This window comes from Sinohyriopsis cumingii, chromosome 17 (genome assembly GCF_028554795.1).
Source record: "Sinohyriopsis cumingii isolate HCF-2022 chromosome 17, ASM2855479v2, whole genome shotgun sequence".
NCBI lineage: Eukaryota > Metazoa > Mollusca > Bivalvia > Unionida > Unionidae > Sinohyriopsis > Sinohyriopsis cumingii.
In genome coordinates, this window is record NC_142977.1 from 94682390 (window position 1) to 94699965 (window position 17576).

Consider the following 17576-nt stretch of genomic DNA (forward strand, 5'->3'; position numbering starts at 1 on the left):
ATCTCTTATACTATAATCGGGTGCTTCGTTAAAGTATTGTAAAGAATTACAACACAAGCGTTTCAAAGGAGAAAACAGAACGACTAATAGAACTTATCCATTTTGTTTTTAATGTTTTAAAAATTCTTAAGACTGAACAAGAAAGGTTCAACAGGATAAGCTGAGAGGTGGAGCCATAACTTAGGTATGCAGACTCCGATACAAATTACAACCGCATTTGATAACGTTAGTTCATTCCACACAGCATCGCGACTTTTTTCTATCTGTAACTCAGTACATTTTAAAGTGAGCGTCATTAAATGTTGCTAAAAATACATAATTCCTTTCAAACGAAGTATTAAACTAGAATTTGATGACACTTTGCTGACTTACATATGGGAAAAGTTCACGATGCTATGTGGAAGGAACTAAGGCCTTTGTTAGTCCTACATGTAAGACATAGCACATTTTGATTTTGTTGAGGTGCTATGTCTTACTATCCAAATAACGGCCTTGTATAGTGTGTTCCGATGTCGTTGACATCGGAATGAGTAATCAAAGTTTCAGAAACATCTCGCACATTTGGCAGCCTATATCGACATTTTCCCACTAATTTATGTGTAATTAATATACTTACTGTGCTGTCTTTATCCTGGTGGAATGAAAATATGACACTAGCAAAAGGGTGCATTTTCACGTTCCGTTGACATACATTTGAATTTGTTGCAATGCGACGGTAGTCGAGGTATGCCGAAGTAAGTTCAAGTAGGTTGATGTTTGTGATTTGTTTCTTGAACGAAATGAACCGTTGCTTACAGTTCCAATAGGCATAATATATTTTTTATTCGTTTCGTTAAAAAATAATGTTTCAACTTTATTCGATTTCGGCATTCTTGGCTTTCATTGCTTTCCAGCCAACTGAAAAGTAGGCCAAATAAACTTGAAAACGGGTCCATTTCTTTTGTGAGAATTTGAATTTATTAGAGAAAAGGCATCATAGTAAGTAAGTAAAGTCTGACTAAAACATTATAACTTTACTTTGTAGAAAAGCGTCATTATTTTAGTTGTCAGTTGTGTGAAATATTCCTGAAAAATTTACTTTCATAACGATGTTAGTCGACATCAAAACACACTACACAGCGCCATTAGTTAGGCTGTAAGACCCTGACGCCCACAACATAAATATCAGTGTCGGGTCTTACAGGTAGGACTAAGGCCTTTGTAGGAGAGACAAGTTTATTGATACAAAATGCTTGCACTCACGTCGGTAGTTAGTCCGAGTTTCCTCTGACATTTGCCACCCCATTTTTTATATTTGGACATCTAACACCTCAACATAAATGTCGAAATATCAAAAATGTGGTGACAACGGTCAGAGGAAACTTGGACTAGTCGGTAGTCTGGGTAATATAAAGGCATTAGCTCAGGACAAGTTATTTTTTACAGTCTACAAAATCATCAGGGGAGGCGCAATACATTGTAGGACTAGTCTGTATACATGTAATCCACCATGTTCGTCCTTAGTTCTGAAAGAGAAAATTTTGATACTGCAAAGAAATCAAAGAGAGGCAAATACATTATGGTTGAATGTTGTTAAATAGGAAACCTGGTCACTCCTTAATAAACAAATCGACTCTTCCACCGGTCATAGCGGTATCAAAAACTACAATGTAAACAGACCACAATTTTAGCATTTACTGTGCCAATACACACACACACACACACACACACACATATATATATATATATATATATATATATATATATATATATATATATATATAAACTAACAGACAGTGAAAAATTAAATATACATAACACCTACCTAGACCATCATAGATCCCCCTGAGATTACTGGTAACATACAAGGGGAATGCAAACTCATCTACTTAATCCACCATATATCACCCAGAGACTAACATTCAGGGGTGATTAGAAACTCCCTTACTTAAGTCCAGTATATTTTACCCTGAGATTAACATACAGGGGGAAAGTAAACTCTCCTATCTGGTCAGCCATATACTCCCCTGAGGCTAACATATGTCGGTGGGGGTGGAAACTCTCCTACTTGTTGACCGTGTATCACCCTGAGACTAACATACAGGGGGGACGAAAACTCTCCTACATAGTCAGCCATATATCACCCAGAGATTAACATACAGGGGGGATGAAAACTCCCCAACCAGTTCAGCCATATATCACCCTGAGACTAACATACGGAGGGAAGGGAAACTCCCATACTTAGTCCACCATATATTACTATGAGATTAACAAAGAAGGAGGAATGGTAACAACCCAACCTAGTCCACAATATATCACCCATTCCTGGTTGCCATGGTTACTAATAATTTGTAAGATCATATGGTGAAGCTGTTGAATATTTGGTGAATTGGGTAGCTACATTTCTGTTATAATTTGTACCTTTTTTATTATAATTTAGTCAGATTAGTTTGTACTTTTCCTGAATCAGTAATTCATGAGATGATATGTATTTTTCCACAGTTTCAAAATGTTCAGTTATTAAACTAACGTTACTAAATTGTCTTCATGAAGGAAAATTTGATTCAAAATTATTCCTATGTCAATGTTGCCAACAAGAATTTGTCATAGTTTTTCTGTGTTTGCTTTTATTGGGCCATGCTTTAGTGCAAATATTACTGAAAGATATAATTATATTAATTAATTGATCAATAAATAAAAGTTTGTTACAATACTTTTGCAGTATCACAGAAATTATTACACTGTAATATTAAGTAAAAAAAAATAGATGGATAAATTCTTTTATGTTTCAGCATTTTTAAATAACAGATGCCATTTACTACAGTGTTATGCGTATTTAATTGTATTATTTGATGGTGTTTCTTAATGATTGTATAATATACATATATTGTACTTGACCTTGTCAAAACTCAAGTTGATGGTCTGCCTGACCAGTGACATTTATTTTGTTAACATAAAATGGACATAGCTAATATTTCTCTGAGGATGGATTAAATATTCAGAACATTATAAAAGGAGGTAAACATGTTTATTTGGGTCGAGGTGTAGGACATCAGATTTCCACTTGGAAATTCCTATACTTATGACAAAAATTTTGAATGTTTCAGAAAGGAGACTTACCTACATCCTGGCTATATTATCGCATATTTGTTACATAATGTTGTTTACTTGAAAAATGTCTCATTCTTGCCTTGACATCGGAAGTAAAATAATTCTTATTGTTGTGTTTAGTTTTTGATTTGGATGGATTTATTTATTCAGGTTATTGTTCACTGGAATTGCAAACTGCTCAGTAATATTTTTGGACAGGAAAATTAATTTGGAATTATAGTGAATTAAGGTAAGAACATTTTGGATTATATTACTGTGATACATCAATAGCCTGTTTGCACATCATCACTTTCCAGACCTTTGGCACATTAACATGGTCGAGAGTCTCAAGACTACAGGCACATCAACACATTCAATATCAGATCTTTTTGGGAATTTCACTGGAATTCAGTTGTAATTTCATACATTTGAAGTTGTGATAGAACGTTTAAGACTACATGTATTTGGGATTTAATTCACATTACTGTAAGTTCTTCTTAAATGTTCACTTTGTATTATAGGAAGAAAACTATTTGTTGAATTTTACCAAATTTGTTGGTTTTTGCTATTTTCTGTTATTTTGTTTAAGATGATTTAAGTTTTAACAATATACAGTTATTTATTACAAAAAAATTAAAATGTAGGAAATTAACAATTGCACACATATATAATCTTTTTGACCCCAAGATCTGTATCATTCTTTCATTTGTTTGGTATTTTGTTGATTTTATCAACTTTATATACTCAGTTATAAGTTGAGTCCAACTGCAAAATAACCCCCACAGACCCTAATGTGCTCCCAGAAAGTGTTTGTGTTTTCTTGTTCTACTGATTAATCCAAATGAACTGCATAGTTTCAGAGCTGTCTGTGCCTTTTGTGGCAGCAGTTCTCTGTCCAGTTTGTAGTTGGTTTAAACTTATTTGTGAGCATATACTACTTTGAATTAGTAATTATAAAGTTTGTGACCTACTTATCATTGACAACTGAAATCTACTTTTTTGATCAAAAAAAAAAATAGTATTTCAAAGAGTTCAAAAATATTGAATTCTAATAAGTGCATTTATTCATCTATCAAGAAAGGGAGGAAACGAATCATGATGTCCATACTGCATACACTAATTCATAAGTCGAGTATAGAGTGTGCCAAATGAATTCCAGTATCGAGTTTGCTGATGTGCCAGTAGTCTTCAATGAGCTGATGTGCCAACAGTCTTTGTGTATCACAGTGATATAATCCAAAATGTCCTTAAATGGATTCAGAATAATCCTAAATTAGTAATTTAGTCCAGAAGTCAATAAACACTTTTTAATTCAATGTTATTTCAATGAATAATTTAAATAAATCCTCTCAGATTTTAACTGAACACAACTAAAAGATGGATTCCACTAGGCAGATGTTCAAATACAAATGAATAATTGAGATATAAACAACCTTATATACCTCCCCACTTGTCCTATCTGCAGTAACCTTTCCTGAAGAAACTTCATCATCTTAATGGGAAATTACATTAAACTGTAAACAAAGTCAGGTCTGTTTACTTAAATTCTAGTGAATCAACATCAGGTATGTTTTTTTTTCTTTTCCCCAAATGAAAACCCCAATGTCCTAACTCAGATACTTTAGAATATAATGTACAATCATATACAAAAATTAGCTGTATAATATGTTATTTACAAATGATCATTACAATCTACAATCATGGACAAACAAACATTACACATCTTAGAAATAGATAACTATTGGTTGTCAGTTAATAGCATTTTAAGGGCAGTACATTTGAATTAAATACTGTTGTTGGGCATTTTCAAAGCACTACAGAGGAATAAAATACTGTTGTTGGGTGTTTTTAAAGCAGCACAGTGGAATAAAATACTGTTGCTGGGTGTTTTAAGCATTTTATTTTCACAAGTACCTGGTGGTTGAATTAATTTTTGGGAAAACATGTCCAGAAAAAATATAAGTTCATTACCCCTGATCAACATTTATATACATACATACATACGTGCATGCATGCTTGTGCAGACTATATGTGTAGTTATTGGGAAAAAAGCTATGATAAGTGAAAACAAAAATAGAAGCAATTAATGACAAGCAGACAAAAAGAGTTTACAATTTTCAACCATTTGTGAGAAGCATAAAAACATGCCAAGCAAATGTTAGGACTAAACTAAAAGCTATTCTAATATTGCCCATTTTGCAGCATGCATAATGCCATTCCAGTGATTGACACCTTTCTTAATTCAAGAACAGAAGCACATATATCTGCATTTTTTGTAAGTGAGTTCCAACTTGCATTATTTGGAAGTGAGTCCCAACTTGTATTATTTGGAAGTGACTTCCAACTTGTATTATTTTGGAGTGAGTTCTATTTCACTGTTGCATATGTACTAAAACTGTCTTTACAATACCAAACTGTTTTCAGACCATGGTAATTTTACCAAATTGACACACCCTAAAAGAATATTTAGAGTCACTGAGTTTTAAAAGAACATGCAAGAAGGGGGAGCTGATGCCATTTAGGATGTTACAAGTCTCAATGGCCATATGCTTAAGCCTGTTATAATGCAGAGTATATGAGTTTGCTTTTGTTAACAGTCCCTGATTTGTTCTATAATGCTAGTGTAGTAATGTTCAGATATACTTGATACATCATGTACTATTATAACACTAATGTATTAATGTCCTTATATACCTTGTACATCACATACTGTAACACTAATGTATTAATGTCCTGATATGAATGGTACATCACATACTGTAACACTAATGTATTAATGTCCTGATATGAATGGTACATCACATACTATAACACTAATGTATTAATGTCCTGATATGAATGGTACATCACATACTATAACACTAATGTATTAATGTCCTGATATGAATGGTACATCACATACTATAACACTAATGTATTAATGTCCTGATATAAATTGTACATCACATACTATAACACTAATATATTAATGTCCTGATATAAATTGTACATCACATACTATAACACTAATATATTAATGTCCTGATATAAATGGTACATCACATACTATAACACTAATGTATTAATGTCCTGATATAAATGGTACATCATATAACTCTAATGTATTAATGTCCTTATATACCTTGTACATCACATACTGTAACACTAATGTATTAATGTCCTGATATAAATGGTACATCACATACTATAACACTAATATATTAATGTCCTGATATAAATTGTACATCACATACTATAACACTAATGTATTAATGTCCAGATATAAATGGTACATCACATACTATAACACTAATGTATTAATGTCCTGATATATATATATTAAATCTCTCTCTCTCTCTCTCTCTCTCTCTCTCTCTCTCTCTCTCTCTGTGGCAAAGAAGTATAATTACAAATAAAAGTATTTTAAACAATGATTCCATATGAGCTTGTGATAAATTTAGAATGCCACGTTAAAGTGATAGCATGTGTTTTGTACCTTGATACATACAGCAGACTATGAAACAGAACAATTACTTTGTCATGGTCATAGCAACAACTTGTCAAAGCAATACTTTATCCAGTCTGCTAGTCAAATCTTGAAGGTGTCAGTTTGATGACAAGATTTATCAACAATTGTAGATTATTTAAGTGATGTTTTGGAAGCAAAAGTTCATCAATCCAGATCAAAGTAAAAGATCATAATACAAGACATCCACCATTTTACTATTTGTACTTGTGTAATTTTTAGTTGTATTTTGTAGAAAACTGCTTTTCCTTAAATGGTTTATGAGAAAAGATTTTTGAAGCATCTTTTTGTGAACCAGTTTATTGTCAGTTATCACTTTGTGACAGCAGCATGCTTCAAAAGCTCATCATAATGAGCAATGTCCCTATCACATGTATGTACATGCAATAAGAGTTAGCTCCCTTTATATATGTTGCGAGTTCTCCAAACAGGAGGTCTGTTCACTCTACCAATATGGTTGCTAAAGTAAAACATAGGGGGTGCTCACCAGATAATATGTACTTTTGAGAGAGTGACGTATGTAAGGTGAAGTAGTTCACATTTAAAGCATGCACAATGGAGAGTGTTGGCATACCTCTATGCTGCATTAATGTAATGTGGATGATATTTCTTTTGGATATTGTATTTTTGGAAATTTTGCATGATTTAAGCACACTGTTAACTAAAATGACTGCTCCCTTGTGTTAAAAAATCAGCCTGAATTAGTCTAAAGTACACTATACATAGCAGCTATTAAAATAGGGAAAATGAATTTTGCCAGATTAGACAATACCAGCTTCTGAAATTGCAATGAATGAAATACCAAATATATAAAACGTAAAAAAGTTATCAGCTCTTTTTTATACAATTTACTTCTGAAGTTCAGGAAGTGAAAATAACCAAGTAGAGCTAGCACTTTTTTGAAAGGTGCACATCTGAAGTAAGGCCAAGCTGTATACTCTATAACCCATAGTACACCCATCAATCATACACCAAAATAAATGGAATTAAAGGTTCTTTGCATTATACCTAAGATATACAAGGTCTTTTTTAAATAGCCAGTATAACCAGTGAGGAAAGCCGGGGAAATTCTTTTTCTTTAAAATCCTAACCCTATGCAAACTACGAAACTGTAGAGAACCACCATATGTACGGCTGAATTGTGAGATTTATTTAACCAACAAAGTTAAGAGGTAATCATTATAGCAAACATGCATTGTGATAAGTTCCACAAAGAATAGAAATGTTTTTGGGAGGTTGTAATCACTGATATCTCACCTGTCCATTTGGGTTCAAGTGTTGGACTTGGCAGACATGGGAATGTGAGAAAGTTTGCCAGTTGTTTCCCATAGGTCAGTGGTTCTTCCCTGAGTTTTTCAAAGGTTCTTCCTCCACAAGATATACTGGCTGCCATGTATAGCCTATCATATGCTGAAAAAGGGCATTAAAACTACAAAGCACCTAAGCAGGTTTTATCAGTAACTTCCCTCCCACAAGGAATGTTGGGATCAAGACACGTGATTAGCATGGGATATGTATGGTGGTTCTGACCAATAATAGGGGTGTGCATTTATTAGGGCATGAGTATATATATTATTTCAAACATTGTATGTAAAATAATGTTTGATATTTCAGAGACTATTTTGCCAATTTGCTGTTTCTCAGATTTATTATGGCAATGTTCCGAATTGTGAAAAAAATTATTAGTAATATTGCTATATAGTTATATAAAAACTATTTCTTTGCATTGAACAGATAAGAAGAGTAACAGGTATCAAGCATGATTCAAATTGTAGTTCAAAATGAGATCTCAAATTCACTTTCCAAATTATTATCCCCACCAATGCACCAACAATCCTGGTTTGTTATCTCCATCAATTGATGCATGATAGATATTACCCCAATGAATTGAAGCTATATATATATATATATATATATATATATATATATATATATATATATATATATATATATATATATATATATATATATTACACCATTGAATTGAAGCATGATATAAATTACATCAGTGAATTGAAGCATGATTTATATTGTACCACTGAATTGAAGCATAATATATATTACACCAATGTATTGAAGCATGATTTACCTGGTATATTATACCAATGAATTGAAGCATGACTTATATTACACCAGTGAGCTGAACCATAAAATATATTACACCAATGCATTGAAGCATGATTTACCCGGTATATTACACCAATGAGTTGAAGCATAATATATATTACACCAATGTATTGAAACATGATTTATATTTTACCAGTGAATTGAAGCATGATTTATATTACACCAGCGAATTAAAGCATGATATATATTACACCTATGAATTGAAGCATGATATATATATTAAACCAATGAGTTGAAGCATGATATATATTACATCAATGAGTTGAAGCATGATATATATTACACCAATGAATTGAAGCATGATATATATATTAAACCAATGAGTTGAAGCATGATATATATTACATCAATGAGTTGAAGCATGATATATATTACACCTATGAATTGAAGCATGATATATATTACATCAATGAGTTGAAGCATGATATATATTACACGTATGAATTGAAGCATGATATATATTACATCAATGAGTTGAAGCATGATATATATTACACCAATGAGTTGAAGCATGATTTATATTACACCAATGAGTTGAAGCATGATTTTTATTACACCAGTGATTTGAAGCATGATATATATTACATATATTTATATCAAATTTGATTACTAAAAGGAGTTCTTATATTTAATAGCATAAGGTTTTTTGATGGCTGAGGAAAAAACTGATATTAAGAATCCACTGTTGGAACTTGTGCTTCGGTTTGACCGGGCGAAATTGAAGAAAACACAGACTAGAGTGACAACAGTTGATGGCAGAATCACCACATATGAGAAGGACTCCACAGGAAAGTTGGTTGTCAAGGAGGCACAACCTGGAAGCCTGGGATATGTGTGTGACCTATGGCAAGATCTTCAGGTTGGAGAGGTTCTGCCTGGGTTGATAATGGGTATGCTTTAAATATCTAGTGTTTCAGTTCAGACCATTCCAATTGGACTGATTATAGTTCAGTGTTTTAGTTCAGACCATTCCATTTGGACTTTATTTCTTATAATTCAGTGTTTCACATAAAATACTTTTATAATACTATAAGTTAGTAGCATAAAGTAGTTCAGACATTAAAGAAATGTGGGAATTTGGATACCACTGATCTAATAGCCATTGAATGACAACACAGATCTAATAACCATTGACTTACAACACAGATCTAATAGCCATTGAATGAAAACACAAATCTAATAACCATTGAATGACAACACAGATCTAATAGCCATTGAATTAAAACACTGATCTAATAACTATTGAATGAAACAGAGATCTAACAACCATTGAATGATAACAAAGATCTAATAGCCATTGAATGACAAGATAGGAAATTTGTACCAATGACCACAAAAGGCTACAAACAATGTAGTTTGTTGTTTAGGTGAGGAACTGATTTAATATATTAATATTTTTATTATTATTATTATTATTATTATTATTAACTTAGATTTATTGCCCTTGCATGACTTATTTTCCTTTATTTCAGGATCACAAGATGTTGCCCATAATTTAGAGTTGTTGCAGAAATACCAAGTGACACATATTCTAAATATTGCAACTTTTGTAGAAAATCTTGACCCAGATCAATTCAAATATCTGAACATTCATATCTTAGATGATCCAGGTGTTCAGATTACCCAACATTTTGAACAATGTTTTAGTTTTATAGAGCAAGGGAGAAACGCAGGCTGTGTATTGGTACATTGTAATGCTGGAGTTTCTAGGTCAGCTACCATTGTACTTGGATATTTGATGCAGTTCAAGGGAATGAAATATCTGGAGGCATTCAACTATTTGAGAGAGAAACGGCCAGCCATTTGTCCTAACGAAGGCTTCAGAACGCAGCTTCAGCAGTTTGAGAAACAGCTTGCTTCACAAACACAAAATGTAGATAGATAATGGTAGATATGAAATAGTCAGTGGAACATTCATTATCCTAGCTCTTTTTATCCATAATTTTCAGTTTTTATTTTATTTGCTAGAACCAATATTATGTTCCTGAAACATTTCTAATGTATACATATTCTGTGATTGCATTTATTTTTGGAGGTGTCAATAGTTGTGTAAATAAAATATTTTTTGTGACAGCTTAAATTCATATATTTCCTTCAGTCAGTGTTGGTATATTTATATGTGTCAAGTTGTGTGGAATAAAACAAATACTCAAAACAATACTATTGTATGTATGAATTGTATGCAAAGCAAACACTGCCGGTCATTTACAGTATTTTCATCTGAATGTTCAATATCAAATTAAGCGTATGCAGCCGGTGACTCAAAGCCAAGTGGGTACTGAAGCACAGCTGTATGATCTTGACTTACACCACTGTCCGTAAAGTTGTACCATCACTACAGTTAGTCACTGAAATAACACATCACTTAAGAGTGGTACAATTAAAGTCATGCAGATTACATCATCATTCCTATGTGAACTAAACATGTTACCAACATCCCAATGCTTGTCCCAGTCAGCAGCCTATGACAACTTTTCACATGTACAAAGACATTAAAGTGCTAAATTGAAAGACAGTAGAATCACTCCATTGTTTATGCGAGCCTCGCTTACAAATAAACTCCAGCCAGTAGACTCCACAGTCAACAAATTCTACAAAAGTACTGATATTCCACTTTTACAGTTATGCAAAACGTGTCAGAGAGACCTTGAGGAGAAAAGGAAGACAACACTGGTGAAGTTGAGCTCACTTTATAAACGGACCTTGAAACCATTATGTTAATAAGGTTATTCACGATAAATGGATGATTGTTGTTCATGAGAAAATGTGTCAGAGTGCAGGACTTGTGTAATTCCACAATTTTGGGATTATTTTGTCAAGTGTTTATGTATACGAGGAGACCAGATTAATGTAACATTTATTCAGTGGTTTTCTCTGCCAACAAGTCAAGTGGGAGTTTTAGTACTGTGCTGTAATTAGTTCATATACATTGTGTTGAACTATTGTGATTTGTACAACCTTGAATAAAGCTGGAACTGTAGGGTATGCCTTAAAAACTTGAATTTTGATAAAGATTGGTTTTATTCTTGAAAACTTGCTGAAAATTTTTTTGATTTATATGAGGGAATACAGAAAGTCACACAATAGAATATATCACTTTTTAAATTACTTTAAATATCAGCTTTTTGTTGTATATAATTTTCAAATGTAATAAACAAAATTGGGTAGATCAAATAATACATGTAATAGATATTGGCCTGTTTGTTTTAGTCAGATGCTTAGTATATTTGTTTATCTTATTTACTTTTGTACCCATTTATGCAGTGATAAACAAGGTAGCTTAATGAGAATGTTCACTTTCAGTACAAAGAAAATACCTTAAAAACAAGTCTGTGGGGCTGTATGAACCATGACTACTTATGCTTCACACAATAGTTACTGCATTTTACAGTCTTCTTGTTCCCCAGAATCAAATATTTGTGGATAAAATGAGACGCGATTTCAGGAAGATTTAAATCTTAAAGTGGACAATTTGCTACCTTTAGCTAGAAGTATAAATGTTTGCATTTATCTGTTATTTATATGAATTATGACAGTGATTAAATCTTAAATCACAGACTTGCACAGAATAAAGTTGTTATTTCATTCAAGTATTTTTACTAAGTTTTTCACTTTAGTCAAGGTATGATGAAAATTAGTATTAAATTAAATTTTCATAGATCATTTCATTATTTGTTTATTTTCAATAATGATAATACTTAAGTACTATACACACTTTATCTTTCTGTCTTGACTGATCTCACAGTACAGATTTTTATACAGTGAGAGAAACTGACAGTTGCCAGATATGGCATATGTATATGGATGTGGATTGAAACAATATAAATGTTGAAAATTCATTTGTTTATTTTGTTATAAAGAAAAGAGTTGAAATAATGCAGACACCTGGAAAAGATTATATTTTTTTACACTGGCCAATCTGAATTATTAAATCACTACAGATCCTCATACAAAACCTGGAGTACACACACAACATAATAGCTTCATTCACTGGAGTGATGGAAACAGTTAGACTCTGGAGTAAATACGTCGAAAATAAACACTCAGGTGGTCATCTGGGATAATGTCTGCACTGAACAATGACCATCCAGGAGACCTTTCTGACAGCTTGGATCAGAGAGGCTGCCAGGTCACCTGCTGTGGTGATCAGGGCCAACACTCTTCAAATGCTGACAAGAGTCAACACAGTTGGCTTCAGGATTAGTTTATGACTGTGAATAGGTAAGGGCAGGCTACTGGGCCAAGGACAAGTCTCTGAAGGCATGTAAGAATGAATTATACTTTATTGATATCCGGAAATGTGCACTCTGCTTGCCTTTGGCAGTGAGTTCCTTATCTATGCTGTGAAGGTACTCTGTTCTTTGACACATCCATTCAGCTTCGGCAGCATGGAGTTATTCTACAGCCTAATTGAATAGGTACTATTTATCATGGGCTTTGCATTGTAGCATCAAATCTATGTAGTTGGACTCGGAGAAGGCTGGTGCTTTAACTGATATGCTGCCACACCTACCATTCTACTGGCATTGAAATACACCTTGGAGTCTGACCAATTACAGCCATGTGTTTGGTGTCAGCAGATGGTTGAACAGAGGAGGACAAAATGTTGAAATGCACCCCAGTAATGGCCTTCAAAGAGGTCAAACATGAAGATTCAGACTGTCTTGCCATTTTCTCTGCAGATGTTGATATTTGGGCAGCATTTTAGTAGAGTGCACTGACAATCCAACCATCTTCAATGTTGAGCTTTGCATCCATGATGATGTACAGCTGGCTGCCATCTTTCCTATTTTTGTAATTTGGACAGCAACTATGCTTACATTTTAGACTCTTAATCTGCAGCCATGAGGAAGTTATCTTTAAAGCACACGTCCAGTGATAGTGAGGTACATTAGAAATGTAACATTGTCCAGGGGCAGGTCTTTTGCCACCATAGCAACCTTGTAGTGTCAAAGCTTAATGCAAATAAAGTGTTGCCTGATTTTGACACACGATTGGTAGGGTCTGAGACTATGGCTGTGTAGCATTTTAGGACTATCATCGATTGTAACTTCATCTTCAATACCTTCGTTTGTAGAACTGTTCATTGTTCAGGGAAAATTTGACAGCAGGGTCTTCCAACAGAATCATGATGCCATTCAAGCTCCTTGCAGGGACATTGATGTTTCATAAGATCTGGCTTTTGTCTTATGTGACCTTTCAGTGGTGGAGCATGTGATGAAACATGATGACCCCTGGTATTACTACCTTACTGAGTATGCAAGTATTGTGTACCTGGTATTCAGGTCTCATGCGATCTTAATTACATGGACATATTTGTTGAAGGCAAGTTCATACTTCATCCTATCATCCAGACTTGACTGATAGTAGGATATGTGTGACTCGAGGAGTTTGAAGGCACATAGAATTTGTTTGCTCAGGCATCAACAATGATTTGTCTGCTGCTACCTTGACGTTACCACTTCCTGCTCCAACTGCCAGTGCCAGAATGTTCTGCACAGCAGATTTGTCTATGCCCAGTCTGATGCTCTCGGGTTCTCTTCCAATGACATGTGTCTAATTTGAGAAAGCATACTGGGAGCTGCTGGTTTTGCCCATTTGTACTTAGAGCATTGGTGACAAAAACCTATTTTTGAACACCTTTGTCCCCAAGTAGGTTCAATAGGCAGCAGTAATGATTAAGTATATGTCTGTATTCTAAGTAAGCCATCTTGTTAAACTGCACTTGTGCAAGGAAGTTTTGTTTTGAGCATTGAATGCTTAGAGGTTGTATGTCCAAGTAATGGAAGAAGTGGAGTGGATTTTACATTTGAGAATCTGACATTTGAGCCTGAGTAAAGGAGTCTGACAATGTAGAGACAAGCTTTTTCACCATGTCTGATGTGAGTCCCAGTCAACCACATACCCATTTTGGGCCAATGGTGATGAATATCCTGCTGCCTACGAAGGATAATGTGATTAACAACCTTGCAACTGATGTTATTGAGTAAGCATTGCACAGCAGAACAGTCAAACAGAAATTCAAGGCCACAAAGAAAGGCTTTCTCTGGGTCAAATGGGGGGGGGGAGAGAGTACTGTCTTACACAGAAGAATTGTCTCTGGGATTAGCAGTATGCCTAACCTGGATGAAAACATTTACTTTTCATGTATCTTAGAAATGAGGAGGGAATGTTAGATGCTTCAAAGCTTTTAATATGATGGAATGATGAGTGAGAAGAGATATGTAATTGCCACTGTTTCCCCAGCCAAACTGAGATGAACTGCTACTTCTTATCCAAGAGGCTTAACATCAGTGACATAGGATCGAAAGACAGCCAATGTGCAGGCATAAATGCATGTGTGACCAGCAGCAGGGGGGGCGAATCGGACATTTTGTCCAATCGTTATTTGGCTTAATTAATACTTTCTGCACTCAACGATCTAGTGTCGTCAGCGCCTGGTAAAAAAAAAACGACGTCGTCGTTGGGGGATCGTCCAAACGTCATTTGGTTTAATTAACACCTTCTGCGCGCCGATCCCCAGCGTCGTCAGCGTCCGGTAAGCACATCGACGACCGCGTCGATGTCATCGCCCCCCCTGCTGCTAAGTGGTTATTTACAATGAGGGTCTTTATGATCTTACAAACAGAGTGATCACTAACTCCTCCTCTTGCAGATCAATTAGGTTATTTGACTGATCGGTAAGTCTGAAATTAATTCTCGTTAAAAACCGATCATGGCATCGCATATAGACCGGATTAATCGGACTCTCAACGATTAAAAATCCCGGAGGGGCTGTTGGTGAAAACGAATAAAGGATATACCCCTGTTGAGCTTGATTTGATTGCTTGGTATCCACCTGATAACTCCCTTCGATAACATCACACACTAGATTGATCGCTATCACCGATGCGATATTTACGTTGTATGGAGCAATATGCCTACCACCATCTTCGTTATCGTGTCTGAGGATAGTTGATGGGGCGAAAAAATCATTAAGAGACTTTCTTAGTTCTGGCGCGTTGTATTCTGGAAACCTAAAATCGGGTAAATCGGCTTCTGTGATATTATACTCGGTTAGGAATTTTTGCTTATTATCATCGCTGTTAGCAGATATTATCCCGACGATTCGTTTATTAATATATTCCATGTCTGATATAAGTTGATTTAACACCTCGATGTGTTTTTGTGCTTTTGTTTTCCGTAGTTGTTCTAGTTGTGATTGGCAAATACGATTAATCTCAGCAAACGTATTAATGATATCATCTAAACTAACTGCGAGCTGGACGTGTGATTCAGGGGTGTCCTCATACAAAAAATACCATTGCATGGTATTCCTGTTTTGAAATGCAAACCGACTGAGTAATAACGTGTTTTTCATAATAGACAAATTATCTCGATAACTGGGATTAATCTCATGATACGATCGCGCATTCGTGTAAGATTCCGGCGGACTTTCATGAGGTGGATTCTTAGGCCATCCTAGTATGGTTCTTATTGAACTGTTATAAATATCAACCATATACCCCGGTGTGCTTATTTCAATCGTCGACGATAACGTCGGTTCATGAACCGTAATAGCGATTTTTGATTCTTTTCCTGTGATTGATTTTATCCTGCGTTGAAATTCTTTATTGATTTGTTCTATTTGGTATGACCCAGTTGGTATTGTAACCTCCTCCCAGTCTGGGGTCCCATCGGGTTTATTTGTCCGTGCAAAAACCAGCGAGTTATTAGGTTGTTGTCCGTTAAATGCATCCGCTCGGATATTAGGCCAACTGTGATATATTCGCAATTTTGCCAGCGCTATTTCCTTCACTGGAACCGGCGACGGGAAGTTCACACTGAATTCGGGTTTCGTTGACGTTATTGATATCATATTTGTTTGTACCGGAGTGGTGTTCTCCGCGATCCGCTGAAGTAATTGAAACCCTTCGGGGTTCAGCGACATTATTATTATTCGTTGTCTTTAGTGTCTAATTTCAACAACCAGGTGGTTCCGGCTTCCAGTTGAAAATCCTCGATTTTTGACATCGCGGAGCTATACAACTGGACCATCGTGGAGAATTCAACATCGGATACGAACAAATTATCAATTGACAACGAGATCAACCCGGATAATTTCGAGTACGCGTCGGATACTATTTGATGTTTTACTGTATACTCGTTGAGTTTTTTCTGAAAACACGATGATATCTTCCTAGTGATTGCGTTGGCGACTCCAGCAATTGTTGTCATCGCGGAGACGGCGATTGGAACAGCGATCGGGGCTATCGTGGTCACCGTGGATAAAATAACACCGGCGCCAGCTACTATACCCGATACCGAGTACACGATCGCGTCGATGGCGGTTATTTTTCGGCGGTATTTTTTTATTTTTGCACGGTATTGTTCGGAAAGCGTTTTCAAGTTCGCGGAAAATTCTTTTGCGGTATCGAATCGATATTGATGTGACGTCGGTGATACCTCTGATTCAATTTCCTTGGTGGTCATTTTTATTTTAAAAGAACTAGTGTTTTTAATTACTTAGATTCGCTACAAATTCCACATACCATGTAATGTTTGCCCGGGCTAAATTTCCATCAACGGCATAAATTGTAAACGGTTCAGTTGCGTCCTTGTCTATAATTGTTGATATTGTATTGTTAAACCCGGATGAACTCGACGATAATATATTAAACTGCATCATTGAAACCAGTGTCAGTCGATAAATGCCCTTAACAGTTGCGGTGATATTTACTGTATTCTGTGTAGGAGTCCAATCGAATGATCCATGCCGAATTGTGTATACTGTGTTAATGATGTTCTCATGAGGGGTTTTTATTTTTTCGAGTTGCTCTGCCATTCTCGGTAGTCTGTCTTTAATCGCTTCAACATCAGTTATAACTATTCCTAC

General features: G+C 35.0%; 1 protein-coding gene across 3 annotated transcripts; it reads left to right on the forward strand.

Moving 5' to 3' along the window:
* On the forward strand, nt 1–12369 carry LOC149779460 (dual specificity protein phosphatase 19-like). 3 transcript variants are annotated; one of them, XM_089940140.1, is made up of 3 exons: nt 1–184; nt 9337–9591; nt 10174–12369. In XM_089940140.1, the coding sequence occupies exons 2-3, from the start codon at nt 9351–9353 to the stop codon at nt 10584–10586; spliced, it is 654 nt and encodes a 217-aa protein (XP_089796266.1). In that variant the 5' UTR covers nt 1–184; nt 9337–9350; the 3' UTR covers nt 10587–12369. The 3 variants fall into 3 exon arrangements, with proteins under 3 accessions (XP_089796266.1, XP_089796267.1, XP_089796268.1); XM_089940141.1 differs by lacking the exon at nt 1–184 and adding an exon at nt 610–982; XM_089940142.1 differs by lacking the exon at nt 1–184 and adding an exon at nt 610–978.
* The last annotated feature ends 5207 nt before the right edge of the window (nt 12370–17576 follow it).

Bases quoted from the DNA above. Each gene is read 5' to 3' on its own strand.
- LOC149779460 (XM_089940140.1), top strand. From the start codon at position 9,351: ATGGCTGAGGAAAAAACTGATATTAAGAATCCACTGTTGGAACTTGTG. The intron at 9,592-10,173 runs GTATGCTTTAAA...CCTTTATTTCAG, and splicing joins TCTGCCTGGGTTGATAATGG to GATCACAAGATGTTGCCCAT.